The sequence below is a fragment of the Lactuca virosa genome, chromosome 9, assembly GCF_052849685.1.
Source record: "Lactuca virosa cultivar CGN04683 chromosome 9, Lactuca_virosa_CGN04683_v6, whole genome shotgun sequence".
Lineage (NCBI taxonomy): Eukaryota > Viridiplantae > Streptophyta > Magnoliopsida > Asterales > Asteraceae > Lactuca > Lactuca virosa.
This window is the reverse complement of record NC_136434.1, coordinates 278,099,976-278,116,421: the sequence shown is the minus strand read 5'-3', so window position 1 is coordinate 278,116,421 and position 16,446 is coordinate 278,099,976. Positions and strand designations below refer to the sequence as shown.

General features: G+C 38.9%; 1 protein-coding gene across 1 annotated transcript; it reads right to left on the bottom strand.

Moving 5' to 3' along the window:
- Positions 1–233: 233 nt before the first annotated feature.
- Positions 234–1,720, bottom strand: LOC145140567 (F-box protein At2g27310-like). The gene is made up of 2 exons (XM_079074013.1): positions 803–1,720; positions 234–290 (listed from the first exon to the last, which is right to left on the bottom strand). Exons 1-2 carry the CDS (start codon positions 1,718–1,720, stop codon positions 234–236), a joined length of 975 nt encoding a protein of 324 aa, XP_078930139.1.
- Between the last annotated feature and the right edge of the window lie 14,726 nt (positions 1,721–16,446).

Below are 16,446 nucleotides of genomic sequence, written 5' to 3'. Positions count from 1 at the left end.
AGGAAAACAGTCCCGCTGATTACCAACTAACACTCTCGAAAATGTTCTTTGATCATAACACGATTTCCGTAGGCTAATACAACAACAATAATCACATTCAACGGGGTTAGAAAAATAGTTAGTTGGGTAGCAAGCAATGAAGATACAAAGGAAAACATTGCACCAGAATCAAATAACACATGTATTGAAACTGATGTGTATTGAAACTGAGTTCAAGGTAAATGTACTTGACACTACATCGGGTTTTCCTTTGTTTCATCACCGGTCATTTGAAATGCACGATCTTTCACCTTGCCAATATCAATTTTTTTTAAATGGAATTTTATATATGTCATAAATAAACAATAAAATTTTATATTTGACCTAATATCAATATAATATTTATAAATACCCAACCTAAATCATAACCTCAATACCCGAATTGTAGTTCAGATATAGGTTATAGTTTCAAACATAAAGTGCACGATTTTAATTCCACTCGAACAGCCCCACTTTATTGATATCTGTAAATTTGTAAATATGTTTATGCAAGCAGATGTTCTATTCTCGCTTACTTTATGACCCGCCAAAATCGTTATTCCATTGCCTATTTTAATTTTGTTGTTTTCTATAAAACATATATTAAATATTTGATCAATAATATCTTTATAAAACCATATACTAAATCATATCACACTAGACAAATATACATAATATTATGTTATGATAAAATACCAAAAAAACAAAGGCACAATAAAAAGGTCAGTTTAGGCATAATATAATTATAGTCGAAATAGCTCTTCATCATTTCTTCTTTTTTTACCAAGTCATTATGGTAGCAGTCAACCCCAACCCCCGCTGCCTCTCTGTAATCATTTATTCCCAAAAATGCCCTTCTTGTAATTACCAAAAACTCCTTCCCGGTGACACAATTACAACCCACGTCTTGTACATGGAGTGTCACCTCCCGCACGTTTAAAGACACCCCTCCTTTACCCATGGCTAACGTCAACTCTATTCGACATTCCACCAACTCATTCGAGTCAAACCCGGGAAAAACGACAGCATATCTGATATGGATGTCATTCGTTATCCATGCAAGAACCGGTTTGATACTCGATAGGTTTACTGCTCGTTTCCGAGTCGGGTCTATTAGGATCCAGTTTAACGTTACGGATTCTTTAAGGTGTGATATTGCTGCGTCGTCAGCGTGCACGAGCTCGTCGACTTTCAAGTCAATAGATCGATGCATCCCGGTGACGACCGGGTCGTCCTCCAGTACAATCTTAAACGCCGATGACCGGAAATCGGTTGTGGTGTCAGTGAATTCGAGTTTGGAGTAAATGATGTCGCCATGGTAGCGTATATCAACCGCTGAAATAAGTTCAGATGGCAAAGGATGATGACGTAAGGTAGATCCTGGTTGGGAGCTAGAGCAGCGATGGTGGCGGAGTGAGTGTTTGACGTCGGTGATTGGAGGCCGAAAAGAGTCTTGGAAGAACGAGCGGTAACCGGCGGGGAAGGTGGAGATGAGGTGGTCAATACGTGGGTGGGTTATTGAGGGCCAAGTGGACTTGCAGATATCAGACCAGAGAATCTCATCGGCGCAGAGGGCTCGTAGATAAGATGAGGCTGATGCGGCGGAGGAGAGGGATTGACCGTCGAGTCTTGGTAAGATTTGGGTCTGGATGATGTGTGGGTGGAGATCGGTGAAAGATGTTGGAGAAGAAGCAGATGCCATGGTAAACATAGGTAATGTTTTCGTATTTTGAGAGGTAGTGATCTTGTTTGTATATATATGGTTGAGGTGTGAAACTGCTTGCAATGGATAAATTAATAATTTATTAACTTATTATTATAAAATATATAATATTGTTGACTATTAAATTTTCTAAAGTTTCTTTTTGTTAAAAGCATATGATTAATTAATTATCAATTTATGATATGATCGCTATAGACGAGGAATCAATCTAGAGCCATGATTCTAGAATGAGTAGTCTTACATGGTAATAAGAATATTAAATTACTTTTTATAACCAAATAATATAAGATGATCTATAAAATTGGATAAGAAACTAATAAAGAAAAAATCGTTTAAGTAAAAACATCAATAGCTTAAAATTGAAGTATGTTCTTCAGAATCATGAATTAAAGAATCTAATATACCTCTCTTAAATTTGACATATTATTTTTTCAGATTCAACATTAATTAGCCCGTTATAAGACCCAACGAATATGTCAACTAATTGACAGTTACAAGATCTATTTATAAACACTAATAAAAATGAATGGGGGTAATATATAGGAAAAATAAAATAAGTGGGGTAATATATAGGCAAAAAATAATTTTTTAATTGAAACCTCATTGATGAAAAAATACAATAAAAAGATCCAACGAATATATCAACTAATTGGTAGTTATAAGAGCTATTTATGAACACTAATAAAAATAAATGGGGTAATATATAGGCAAATTAAAATAAGTGGGAGTTAACGAGGCTTTAGTTCTTTTCATAATTGTCATGGGCTTATTATTTTTCTATATAATAATAACTAAATTTTTGAAAATGATTAGGAGGGGCTCTAACAACCGACGTCGGCTAAAAGATTACTGCATAGACTATTATATATATGCTATAGTTGAAGTTATAAAAGAGATTGGAGGGGGCGGAGCACCCGGCAGCCCCCTCATTGTCTCCGCCTCTAAATCGATCGATGATATTATTAATAGCTATAGATGTGTAAATTATTTGCGTAAAAATGTAATAATTTTTTAGGGTTTCTGTCATTTTAGTCATCGGATTTTCTTAGTATTTTATTTGAGACATTATATTTTATTTAAGTTATCATTGATCAATGAATTTTTTTTATTTTTTATTTTAGTCATTGGTGATAACCCGTTTACAACATTGAACAAGTTTATCAAGGTGTTAGTGATTGAACTTTCGTAAGTGTTTTATTTTAGACATTATACTTTGTTTAAGTTAGTCATTAGACTTGTTTAATATTTTCATTTTAGTCACTCTACTTTATTATTATCATTTATAGAAAATGAATTTTTTTTTCTCCATAGCTAAACTTGGTACATCAATTAGTTTAAAATAAAATTATATGTATGATCCCTATGATTTAGGAAGCCCGCACATATGCGATATAGATAATTAGTTTCATTTTGTCCCACTCTAACCTTTGCATTTTGTTGTCATTTTGATGTATAGAACGTTAATGTCATCCATATTCTTTCTTTATATGTATTTTGGATTTCTATACATCAAAGGAAACATTCGATAGTAATCACTTACCATAGAATTAAGGCAATCATCAAACCTCTTACCCGCATTCTCTTTGGTCCAACTTGTTCGTGTTTTCAATTGCTTCATACAAAACATAGTCTTTGTGCGTTGAAGGAGGATAGAGTCCCCTGATTCGAGCTCCAGGAAGAAGACATAACTTTTTTTGTGTTTTTAATTGATTCACACGTACCAAGATTTGGTCTTCTTTGGGTAACCCGATATGAAGACTTCGCAGTGGGTCAACAAAGTGAAACTAATTTTTCCGTGGTGATTGGGTGCGTTTCTACCGACAACAAGAGCGATGAGTTGAATAAGGGGAAAATAGTTTTTTTTTAAAGCCAATGGGATCATTCGAGTTAAAAAGTTAAGGACTAAATGTGAAGCATATCCTAATCAGAAGTATTAATTATTCGTATAATTTGTTCTAAAATAATATATGTAACAACTTTAGGTATGGAGAAAACGAAAAAAGTAGAAGTTTTTTTTAATAAATGATAATAAAAAATTAGAGTGACTAAAAAAAATAAACAAGTTCAATGACCAATGGTAGCTTAAACAAAGTATAATGATTAACTAAATCACACAGAAAAGTTCAATGACTAATTATAACCCTGACAATGTCGTTCGATATTATACACCGTCTATTATTAGTTAGAATGACTAAAATGAACAAAAATAAACAAGTTAAATAATTAATAATAGCTTAAACAAAATATAATGATAAAAAAAACAAAACAATTAGAAAAATTCAATTACTAATAATAACTAAAACCCTAATTTTTAACTAGTATTCAATTATAATTAAATATTAGAAAATGTGTATAGAAATCCATGGTCTTTCATTGGTTAAAAACAGGTAAAAACCCCGTGCTACGACGCATGTTAGAATCCTTTAATTGTAACATTGGTTTTTATAATGTTGTGGTAAGGTCGTAGGCATGCATAAAGATAGGGGACTGAGTAAGGAATGTGATGGAAAACTTATAGTTCAAACATGGGTTGTTATGATATTGTTGCATTGAAGTAGTACATGGAAGAAAGTGATGAATAATGACCACCATATCTTCATTGGTTGGTTTCGATATTTGTTAAATGTGGTTTTATCAAAATGATAGTTATACCCTTTTGTCCATTTTGTTGAATTGTGGGTTTTACACATTGCTAAAGAATAGATTAACAGCCATTTATTCTGAACTTCCTTATTTTTTTCTTTTCTTTTGGCTTTGGCTTCTGAAACACCTACTGGGATGTAGATGTTCACTTGCATGCTAAGTAGATGACCATATGTAACGTCCCAAAAATTATAAGGTAAAATTTTCATTTTTAAATCAACCATAAACACAATTATCCTTTTCAATCATTCAAAAGTACACCAGAGTAAAAATAGTTATCAGAGTACAATTCTCAAAATCATAAAGTTGCGGAAACATGGGTGGATGCGCTGCGATCAAGTCAGGCCCTTCCCTTTCGAACCGGAAGTACCTGAAACATAAACAGAAATCGTAAGCACAAAGCTTAGTGAGTTCCCCAAAGTACCACATACCATGCATATCAAACATACATCGGGCCCTGCCCGACATTCATCGGGCTCTGCCCGGTATTCATCGGGCCCCGCCCGATACAAATCTGTTAGTAACATGCGATTGAGCCCCACCTAACACACTCATCAGGCCCTGTTTGGCATCGGGCCCCGCTCGGTATACATACAAACACATACAACACATGCAAGAGTCATACAAACAACTAGCATACAAACAACAATAATCCATGGGCCGGCATTGGTGCCTTTGATCCGCCAAACATTGACAGGACACTCACCTTAATTCGAGATAACCAAGACACACGCACTACCGTTACCGGAAACCTCACACTGAACATAATTAAATATCACAATCAATAATTAAGGTCATTTCCCAAAATCAAAGGTCCAATTCATACTCTATCATAACAATGAGTAAAATACTATTTTACCCTTCCCACATCTGACCCAACAAATCATGGCCCAAAGCACCAAAAGGCCCAAGGTCCAAAAAGGCCCATGAAGGCACCTCGGTACGTACGCCCTACGTACCACCTCAGTACGCCCGACGTACGTTGCTCAAATCTTAACTCTATTTTTAGGTCTTGTTCCTTTAAGACCAAAAGACCAAATCCTCAAGTTCAAATCTAATGGACGTCAAGAGTCATAAAGTTCCTGACTTTATGACCTAGCATGACTTAATAGAGCCCAACACCAAACCTAAGCTTCTTAACATAACAAAATGACCAAGGACTTTCTTAAAAGTGGTTCATTGTAACATCCTCCTTCGGCACGTATCACAATATTGTCCACTTTAGGCTCCCGACACGAAAACTTCCCAGGGGGTCACCCATCCCTGGATTGCTCACGCTTAACTGTAGAGTTCTTATGGGATCTGTTGCCCTCACGGCTTTAAAACGCGTTGTGATAGGGAAGGTTTCCACACCCCTTATAAGGAATGCTTAGTTCTCCTTCCCAGTCGATGTGGGATCAGGTGCAACCCACCTTCACCCCCTATTATAGGTTTCGACGTCCTCGTCGAACACATCGACCCGTGCCCTAGCTCTGATACCATTTGTAACATCCTCCTTCGACACGTATCACAATATTGTTCACTTTGGGTTCCCGGAACGAAAACTTCCCAAGGGGTCACCCATCCCTGGATTGCTCTCGCCCGGGCACGCTTAACTGCAGAGTTCTTATGGGATCTGTTGCCCTTACGGCTTTAAAACGCGTTGTGATAGGGAAGGTTTCCACACCCCTTATAAGGAATGCTTAGTTCTCCTTCCCAGTCGATGTGGGATCAGGTGCAACCCACCTTGTCACACCCCCGAACCAGACGGCGGAAATGTCCGGGGGCTTGCGCGTGACTTTATCCTTGTAGTATCATCACAAAGTATATAATTGAAACATAACATCATCATCACCACACATGTAATATAACAACATTCATTGTTTACATCGAGTATTGTGTTTGAATATTACATGCCAAAATAATTAAAGTCTGATGAAACAAAATAATACAAAACATCCATTAGTTTGTTCAGCCCAACCTGCTTCAATGGTTTCCTGAGAATACAAGTTAATTTAAAAAGGTCAACATAAAAATGTTGGTGAGTTCATAAGCATGTTTGAGAAAATGATTTGTATAGCTTTGTAATCACAAGAAAATCCTGTATTTTCTTAAAATTGTTTAGTATGTTGTGTCCGATCTAGTATTAATGCATGTGTGTTATTGTTTAATAGGATGCCAAAAGTGAATGAAGAGAATGTAAAGAGAATGCCCCCAGACAACCCTATGTTGCCTGTAAAAAAAGAAAAAAGAATAGTCTCCCGTAAATTTCATAATGTTAATTCCTCTAAGTGAGCTGTCATAACCATACTAATTAATGACAATTTCTCCTGTCTTGGCGTTTGTGAACGCCGACGGGAAATACAATAAGGTTATCGTCACCCTAGACTGATGTAGTCTAAATGTAGCGAACAACTCAGGTGTGGGGTGTCATCCCCGTATAGATCTATACACAAAACCTCGCTCTCCCTCCAAGAGACTCTGTTTATAACTACAGGCTACGATCGTACACTCAATAGGTGTCAACCGACACGTCTCACTAGATCCTTAATCGAATTTACGCGCAGAGAAACATATAAAACTCACTCCGGGCCCAATGAACCATGTAAGCGAACCACTGAGGCTCACTAAACACGTAAGTCATTTTCAGGCCCGAAAGGAATGATGTTATATAACATGGGCCCAAAATATATGTAAAAGGACGACTAAGGCCCATTTCACATGTAAGGTATTTACAGGCCCAAATAGTATGAAACTAGTATCCAAGGTCTGTCGCGCATGTTAATGGGTCAATGAGGCTCAATAAACATATAAATAATATTCATGACCTATCAAGCATATTAATGGGCTACTAAGGCCCAATATTATACAAATGACACAATTAGTTCATTTGTTATTTTTATTGCTAGTATTAGTTCAATTACTCACCAAAATGGCATAAAATGCCCACTTTTGGTAAAAATGTCATTCTTGGCTCATTAAGCCAAAAGTTTACAACTAAGGCCCAATTTTGGTAAAAATAACATTTTAGGCCCCATTGTGGACAAAACTTGTATTTGAAGGCTAGTTTTTGTAAAAATAACATTTTTAACTCATTTTTGTGAAAAATATCATTTTTAGCTTGCTTTTTGTGAAAATATACCTTTTTGGCCCATTTATAGAAAATTTCATCTTTTTGGCCCAAAAGTTCATAATTTCGCAACTTTGACCCTTTTTATCAAAAATTTACATTTTTGACACAACTTTCGTGAAAATGACAATTTAACCCACAAAAGACCAAAATTTTCATTTCTTGGGCCCAAAACCATGAGAAGCCCAAATAAGGCCCACTTATGAAAATATTTACATTGGTGGTCCCTATAAGGTCTCAAATGTCGAGATTAGCCATTATTTAGCAAAAAATTCCTTTTGAACCCCTTACTAGCCGAGAGTTTCATAAACAACCCATATTTTGTCACTTTTGTCATTTTTAGTCCCTTTCATGAAGTTTTTCTTAGATTCAAGTACCCTTGATGTATTTTAAACCTTTTTCTTGTGAGATATGTTGAAATAAGTGTTATGTTATATCAGTATCATCTTCTTTTAGTAGATCTTTAAGTTCATGAAGTTTTTACCACATAAACACATATATAACTAGAAAAACACACAAAATCATGCATACACACATAGATCTACACAAAACAACTTGTATTCTCCCCTAAAACAAGGTAAAAATCGAAAATAGGGGGTATGAACTCACTTTGGGTTGTTGTTTTTGGTTTTTGATGAGGAAATGGAGAGATCTCGACCCTTAGCAAGCCTTCTTGAGTAGATCTCGAACCTAAGGTGGATCTAAGCATGGATCACGAAATGATGTGGGTTAAGAAGAGATTTCTAGAGTAACTTGAATCAAAAGTCATAGAGTTTCACAATAACTTACCAAGGATGAATGAGCTTTGATGGAGAGTTCTTGATGCCCCTAAAAGCTCACGCAAATTTGAAGGATGAAGGAGATGATTTCTTGTGCTAGTGAGTGTTTGAAGTAGGAATGAAGGTGGTGGTGAAGTGTTTAGGCCGAGAATTAAGAAGGAGAGGAGGAGAGAAGGATGAAGAGAGGGGATGTGACATGCATGGATGTATGAGACTTGCCTTGGTATATGTGGTGTAATTGCATAGATAACCACTATATAATATTGAGGTGTCACTCTTTTAGGGTAATACATTTTTCTTTTTTCTTTTTCTTTTTTTTGTGCAAAACCGAGAATTAGAGGATGAGAGGGAAAAGAAAGGAATTGTTTGGGCCCTTATGAGTATATTCGAAATTTGTAAGCCCAAAGTGAAGGTTTTCGGCCCATTGGGCCCTTCTTATGAGTTTACGGCCCAAAATGATGGAAAAATGGGTTTACGGCCCAATGATGTTCAAGTAAGTTATTTACGGCCCATGAAGGTTCATGAGAAAGATGTGGGTCATTCTAGTCCCATTAAAGCCCAAAATGCTATAACTTAATGAATGTGGGTTCAATTAGGGCCCAACTGAAGACTCTTAGCTTAAAAGAATTAAGTTGAGGGTTTATTGGCCCATTAGGCCCAATAAATGATTCCTAGCCCAATAGGGGTTTGAGCTGGGAAATTAGGGTTTCAACCCACAGTTGAGTATATGAGTGGTGTTGAATTAGGTTTTGGACTTCACTCAGGAGTTTTGATTCAAATGGTTGATTTTGAATGAGCATAGTACTTGACATTAGCTTAGATTACAAGTTATACAGGAGTTGATCATTACATGAAGACAGAATTTCCTAGCTAAAAATGCTAGTTGTGACATTCATCCTTTAAGACTTTACACCCAAGGCTCAGATCTAATTTTAATGGGTGTCTTAATCAATAAAGTCATCAACTTGATGCCTTTGCATGGCTCCAAGAAACCCAAAACCCAAATCTAGTCTACCAGCGTCACCAAGAGATTAACAACCCATGCATGGTTGGTCCACAATTATCAAGATACAAACTTTATGAACAATGGACCTTTAAAACATCAAAATAAACAACCCAAAACTTCTCGAGTTGCTTATACTCTCAAGAATCAACACATGGAACCAAAAAGCAGAAAACCAACTCACAAGCAAGATCTAGCAAATGAACCATCAAGTTTGAGACTTTAGAATATATATAACACAACATAAGTTGGTCTTCCAGATAAAGACCAAGCGAACTCAAAGTTATTCTGAATCCCAGATGGAGACCTCGAAAACCTCCCAATCATAACCGCCTCTAACATCAAAATCCCATGCAGATGCACAAACAATAATTATGTCCATTCATGACACCGATTCTTCACCTAGAAACAAATGAACTACCACACACCTCGCCTATCATTCCTCATCAAACAATTCATCATGAGCATTACTCATAAATATATGAAGCATCATTCTCTTAGTCAGGATACATTAGAGACAAAAAAAGTTGTTCTTACCGATTCACTTCCCTTGGTTCCTAAAACAATCAACTAGCACCTGACCTAACTAAATTCAAAGAAAGCATACCCCTAATCTCACCTCAAGGTAACCATACCATAAGAATCCTTTTGTGCATTCCCACACTACCACAGTTGCCACAAAAAAAAAACAAAAGAAGTGAAGATTATACAGTATAAACCTGGAGTAGGAATTGTGGAGGAGGAGCAATGGAGAAATCGGAGCTACTGAAGAGCGATGACGACAAAGCAGACAGAAGGAGAACACGTGGAAAATGAAGGGGAAAATAAGCAGATGACAAAGCAAAAGCAGTCGATAAACCAGGTTTAAATGGGAGAAAAACCAAGGTCAAAACATTATGAGGGACAAATGTTAGCAGAGCCTGGAAGTTGTGTGACCAGAGCCTGAAATGGTAGAAGGAAGGAACGGATGTTAGCAAAAGCTGAAAATTATGTAGCCAAAGTCTAAAATGCTAGAACTAAACTGTTCCAAAGACTCCTTCAGATTATATATATATATATATATATATATATATATATATATATATATATATATATATATATATATATATATATATATATATATATATATATATATTAGAATGTAAAATCTAATCTACTCCTAAACTACTCCTTAAATCCACCTATGTCTTCGACATGACTTGAACCCTTAACCTTAAGGAGGGAAGACAACACCGGATACCACTGATGCGTATTTGGATGTCGAACACGACTCTTGTAGCGGAACAAAGAACAATTGAATCAATAGACGAGAACAAGTAATGAAAAAGGATAGATTTGAAGTCCAAACTAGACCTATAGTTTGAATCTTCGGTGAAAACAAACCAAGACCTATTGGTTTGAGTTCGAGATCAAAATCAGGAGGCGCGTGCCAACCAAGACCAGATTTGAATCGTACATAACAATTCGATAAGATGAACACAAGTTCAAATGTTTATAAACTCCAATCAACTCTGCTTACAAATGATCACCCAAACGTCTTTGTATAGCCTTACAAGTCTAACTGAAAAATAACCAAAAGACACCTAATTATTATGCCAATTAATATCTTATTTAAGACAGTAAAGATTTATTAAAAGGAATCCGTTTCCAACAGCTTTTGAACACTTCGAGGCGTCTTTCAGCTTTCGAGGACTTACAGTGCCGAGGCGACTCTTAGTTTTCTGAGGCCTCGCATTCGTGTCCTAACTCCCCGGTCTGGACATCACTTTCATATCCTCTTCGCATCCAAGCTTCCGTTCACACTCAGTCCACAGTTCGCATCCAGATTCTCATTCAGAATGATCCATAGATGAATACGAACAACTTCACAACGAAACACATGTAATGAATGCAACCAGGTGCGATCGATCGCATCCAGTCACAATGGATCACAACCATCAGCGAAACATTGTTCGCAACCATCAATAGTCCAAATAGGTTCGCATTTAGTAGACAAGACCGAATCACCTTCCATACATGGACGTAAGCTGAAGTGACTTTCATGACCATCTTCCAAATTCACATAAATCCCTCTTCCTTTGGAAGGAATTGTCCTCAATTCAGGAAGGACTTTACATTCTTCTGAAAAAATGATCTTGAAAACAAAGTCATCTTGAACCAACTTCATGACCCAACCCTTTTGTGAACGGTTCACCAACTCCTCGAAAAATTCCAAACAACATCTCAGTCCTCCCCTTCCTCCATAAAGTATTCAGAAGTTTAGAATCAAGATTTAAAGGATTTAGCTTTGAAAATCTGTGCCAATGCATCACCACTTCTAAAAACTTAGTCTCCCTAAAGTGACTCACCATTCCTCCTCCCTGGACCTTTCGTATAAATAGCTCTCCCATCTATTGATTTGACATATAGCGATGATTTCTCTTGAACAGAACCCCACCTTATGAAACATTTTCCCTACCGAAACCATATGCGCACCTACCAAACACTTCACCCAAGTAAACAACGTCTTCATAATTCTTCATACCTTTAACTCCCAACAAATGAACATCAAAATTTGTTATCACATCATAATGCTTAGACAAATAGTTGACCACCATATACCCCAACAAGAACATCACAAGACTCAATAATATTACTTTCCCAACAAGAAACAAGTATTTGCCTTGTTTCCCAAAGAGTTGTTGATCTCTAAGGGTGTCTACAATTTTTTAGAGGCTTCAGACGCTCCTCATTGCTCCCATAATAGACCAATACCTCTTCTCCCACGGTTCTGTTCTCGACACAAGATCCAACTTTCTTTTGTATTACGTCTAGGTTATCCTTGAGTATCATTGCGATTGGACCATCTTGGTGCGAAACTTGCTCTTCTTTCGCATCTGCCTTCGCAACAAACATGTCAACTATTCCTCCCAAATCCGACACCTGTTCCTCCTCTTTCTCAGCAGCTATTATTTTAAGAATTGGTTTCTTACCTTGTTGCTTTTGCATTGATCCCACCTCAATCACAGTCATAGGCTTTATTGTAATCTTCTTCCTATTATGTTTCAATTCGTATTCATTGGTTCTTCCTCAGTGCACTACATCTCTGTCATATTGTCAGGACCTTCCCAATTCAATATGACTTGCATCCATTGGAAGTACATCACAAAGCCCCTCATCCTCGTACGACCCCATCTTCAAACATACTTTGGCTTGTTTAGACACCATCACTTTCTTATTTCCATCCAACCAATATAAAGAATATGGGTTTGGGTGGGTTGATGTTGCCAAACCCAATTTTAACACCATCTCGCTTGACGCCACATTAGTACAACTACCCCCGTCGATAATCATGCTACAACCTTTTTTTCCCTACAAGGCATTTCGTATAGAAGATCAGATCTCGTTGATCGGGATTAACGTGCCCGACTTGATTTTTTAAATTGTGAAGCACTAAGGCGGTGTCATAAGTCGACGGTTCATATGTCTCTTCCTCCTCCACATTCTCATTCGGCTGTTCAAACGAAAAGGTTACACCCAACCTTTCCTCTTCCTCTAATAATTCGTCTTGCACCTCCACATCTTCTCTTAGAGTCACAATGCTCCTGTTTGGACAAGTTCTATGATAATGTCCAAATCCCTAACATTTAAAACATCGAACTCTAACGTCCTAAAAATAAGACCCAAAAATCTTTCATTTTTAGTTTAATAAAAAAACAACCCAAAACATTGTTATAAAACCATGATTATCAAATGTATCAATACATCATCAATATCAGAGTAAATCACAAAGATGCAGAAACGAGTGGTGTGTGCTCTGCAATCATCCTGAGCTCTTCCCTTTTGAACCAGAAGTACCTGAAGCATAGAGTGAAAACCGTAAGCACAAAGCTTAGTGACTTCCCCAAAATACCACATATCATACATAAATAAACACATAACGGGCCTCGTCCAATGAGTGAATCGGGACCCACCCACACTCGTATAACAGGCCCCACCCACTGAGTGTAATGGGCCCCGCCTAAACTCACATATCGGGCCCCGCCCACTGAGTATAACGGGCCCCACCCAAACTCGCATAACGGGCCCCGCCCAACATACAAATCATATAAGTACATACACATACAAGAGTCACATATACATCTACTATCCTAGCATCACTGATCATGGGCCGACATTGGTGCCATAGACCCGCTTAACATGGTGAGGAAAGTCACCTCGCACTACCGAATATCACAAAAATAATCTCTGGCTGTTGGCCCGCTAAAATCCCCGCACTATCAATTACAAAATAACCATCCAATAAATAATTGGATCCCAACTCACCCAAAGAGTCTAAACTAGGGTAAAATACCTTTCTACCCTTCCCTATGTTTGGCCCAACGCCCAAGCCCGATCTAAATTGTCAAAATCCCAAAACTCCAAAAAATCATTCCAAGCCCAAATATGGCCCAATTTTCCAAATTGAGCCCAAATCTCTTACATGGGCCTTTCCAAGTGAACCCAAAACAAGCATCAGCCCAAAAACCTGATGGGCCAACAAGGCCCTAAACATCTAAGTCCAAACATGGCCCAAACCAAAGCCCAAGCTTCCGAAGCCCAACCTACTAAGTACATGGGGCATACTCAACACGTACGTGCATCGTACTCGCTTTAGGACTTGGACGCTAAGTGTACCTGCTTGTATGCCCAACGTACTCCCCCATTTGGCCAACTTCCATTTTTCCAGCTCTTAATCAATTAAGGCCTCAATATACCTGGGCCTCAGCTTGCCCTGCTTCCTAAACTGGATGAAACCTTTCCAAGGTGACACCTTCAGGAGAACCATATCTCCCACCTGGAACTCTAAATCTGATCGGTGCTTGTCGGCATAACTCTTATGCCGACTCTGAGCTGTCTAGAGCCTACTCCGAACCTGTTGAATCATCTCGGTGGTCTTGAGTACCACCTCGGTACTCCCCATAACCCGCTGACCAACCTCGCCCCAACAAATCGGGGTCCTACACTTCCTCCCGTAGAGCATCTCGAAAGTAGGTCGGTCAATGCTGGCGTGATAATTGTTGTTATACGAAAATTCCACTAACGTAATATATGTATCCCAACTCCCACCGAAATCCAGAACACATGCCCGCAACATATCCTCCATGTTCTGAATAGTATCTTCACTCTGACCATCGATCTGAGGATGGAATGTTGTATTAAAATGGACACGAGTGCCCAACTCGTCATGGAACCTCTTCCAAAACTTGGAAGTAAACCGGACATCTCTGTCAGAAATCACCGAAACTTGCACCCCATGTCGTGCCACAACCTCCCTGATATAGACCTCATTTAGCTTCTCTGCAGAAATACTCTCCTAGATCGGGATGAAGTGCGAGCTCTTGGTCAATCGATCCACGTTGACCCAAATCGAATCCACCCCACGCGCAGTCTGAGGTAACTTCGTGATAAAATCCATGGTATTATCTTCCCATTTCCATATGAGAGTCTCCAATGGCTGCATCTTGTCATGAGGTCACTGATGGTCGGCCTTGACTTTCCTGCAAGTCAAGAACCGCTCCACATACCAAGCCACATCCCACATCATGCAGGGCCACCAATAATCAGGACAAGGATCCCTATACATCTTCGTCGCCCCGGGATGAATGGAGAACCTAGACTTGTGCACCTCCTCCATCAGATGCTGATGCACACCGCCCAACTACGGAACCTAAACCCGTCGATGCAAAGTCAACAATCCGTGGCTATCATAATCGAAGGAAGCCACCTGACCCACAATATGCTCACTCTTTCGGTGCTCTTCCTTCATAGCCTCAACTTGAGCCTCATTAATCTGCTCCAACAAAAGAGTAATCGCGGTAATCCTCAAACATATGTCTCTGATCGGAGTCGCAACCGCCTTGCGGCTGAGAGCATCGGACACTACGTTGGCCTTCCTTGGGTGATAAAGGATTTCACAATCATAATCCCTCACCACATCCAACCATCGGCGCTGCCTCATATTCAAGATTGGCTGATCCATCACATACCTCAGGCTCTTCCGTTCCGTGTAAATAGTACAACAAAACCCATAGAGGTAATACCGCCAAATCTTGAGGGCAAAACCACAGCCCTCAACTCCAAATCATGCGTCAGATAATTCGCCTCATGAGGCTTCAGCTGCCTCGAAGCGTAAGCGATCATGCGGCCCCTCTTCATTAACACTGCCCCCAATCTTGTGATTGACGCATCACAATAAACCACAAAATCCTCGATACCCTCTGACAGGGTCAAAATCGGTGCATCACACAACCGCTGTCTCAAGGTCTCAAAATTTGCATGCTGCTTAGGCCCCCCAACGAAATATAACGGTCTTCTTTGTCAGTCGGGTCAAAGGAACAACTATCTTGGAGAAATCCTGGATGAATCTCCAATAATAACCCGCCAAACCAAGAAAACTCCGAATCTCATATGGAGACCTCCAATCCTCCCACTGCATCAAGAGCATTCTGGTTGACAAGGTACCCTAGAAACTGCACCTCGCGCAACCAGAACTCACACTTGGAGAACTTTACGAAAAGTCTCTCCCTCCTCAAAGTCTCCAGCACTTCCCTCAAGTGTTCCTCGTGCTTCTCTTGAGTCTTGGAATAAACCAAGATATCATCAATAAATACAATCATAGACCGATCCTGCATCGGCCTGCACACGCGGTTCATGAGATCCATGAACACGACTGGAGCATTGGTGAGCCCAAAAGGCATCACCATGAACTCGTAATGGCCATAACGAGTTCGGAAAGCTGTCTTCTGCACATGCGGTTCATGAGATCCATGAACGCGGATGGAGCATTGGTGAGCCTAAAAGGCATCACCACGAACTCGTAATGGCCATAACGAGTCCGAAAAGCTGTCTTCTGCACATCCTCATCCCTAACCCTCATCTGATGATAAACCGATCGCAAATCAATCTTGGAGAACCAAGATGCACCCTGAAGTTGGTCAAAAAGATCATCAATCCTCGGGAGTGGATAACAGTTCTTCACCATTACCTTATTCAGCTCCTGGTAGTCAATGCACATACGATGAGATCCATCCTTCTTCTTCACAAACAAGATCGGTGCTCCCTAAGGCAAACTGCTCGGTCGAATGAATCCATTTTCTAACAGCTCCTGCAACTGTGTAGACAACTCCTACATCTCGGGAGGAGCCAACCG

Coding starts and splice junctions, on each gene's coding strand:
- LOC145140567 (XM_079074013.1), bottom strand. CDS start 1,720: ATGGCATCTGCTTCTTCTCCAACATCTTTCACCGATCTCCACCCACAC. Junction 291..802: donor ACTGCTACCATAATGACTTG/GTAAAAAAAGAA, acceptor GATATTGGCAAG/GTGAAAGATCGTGCATTTCA.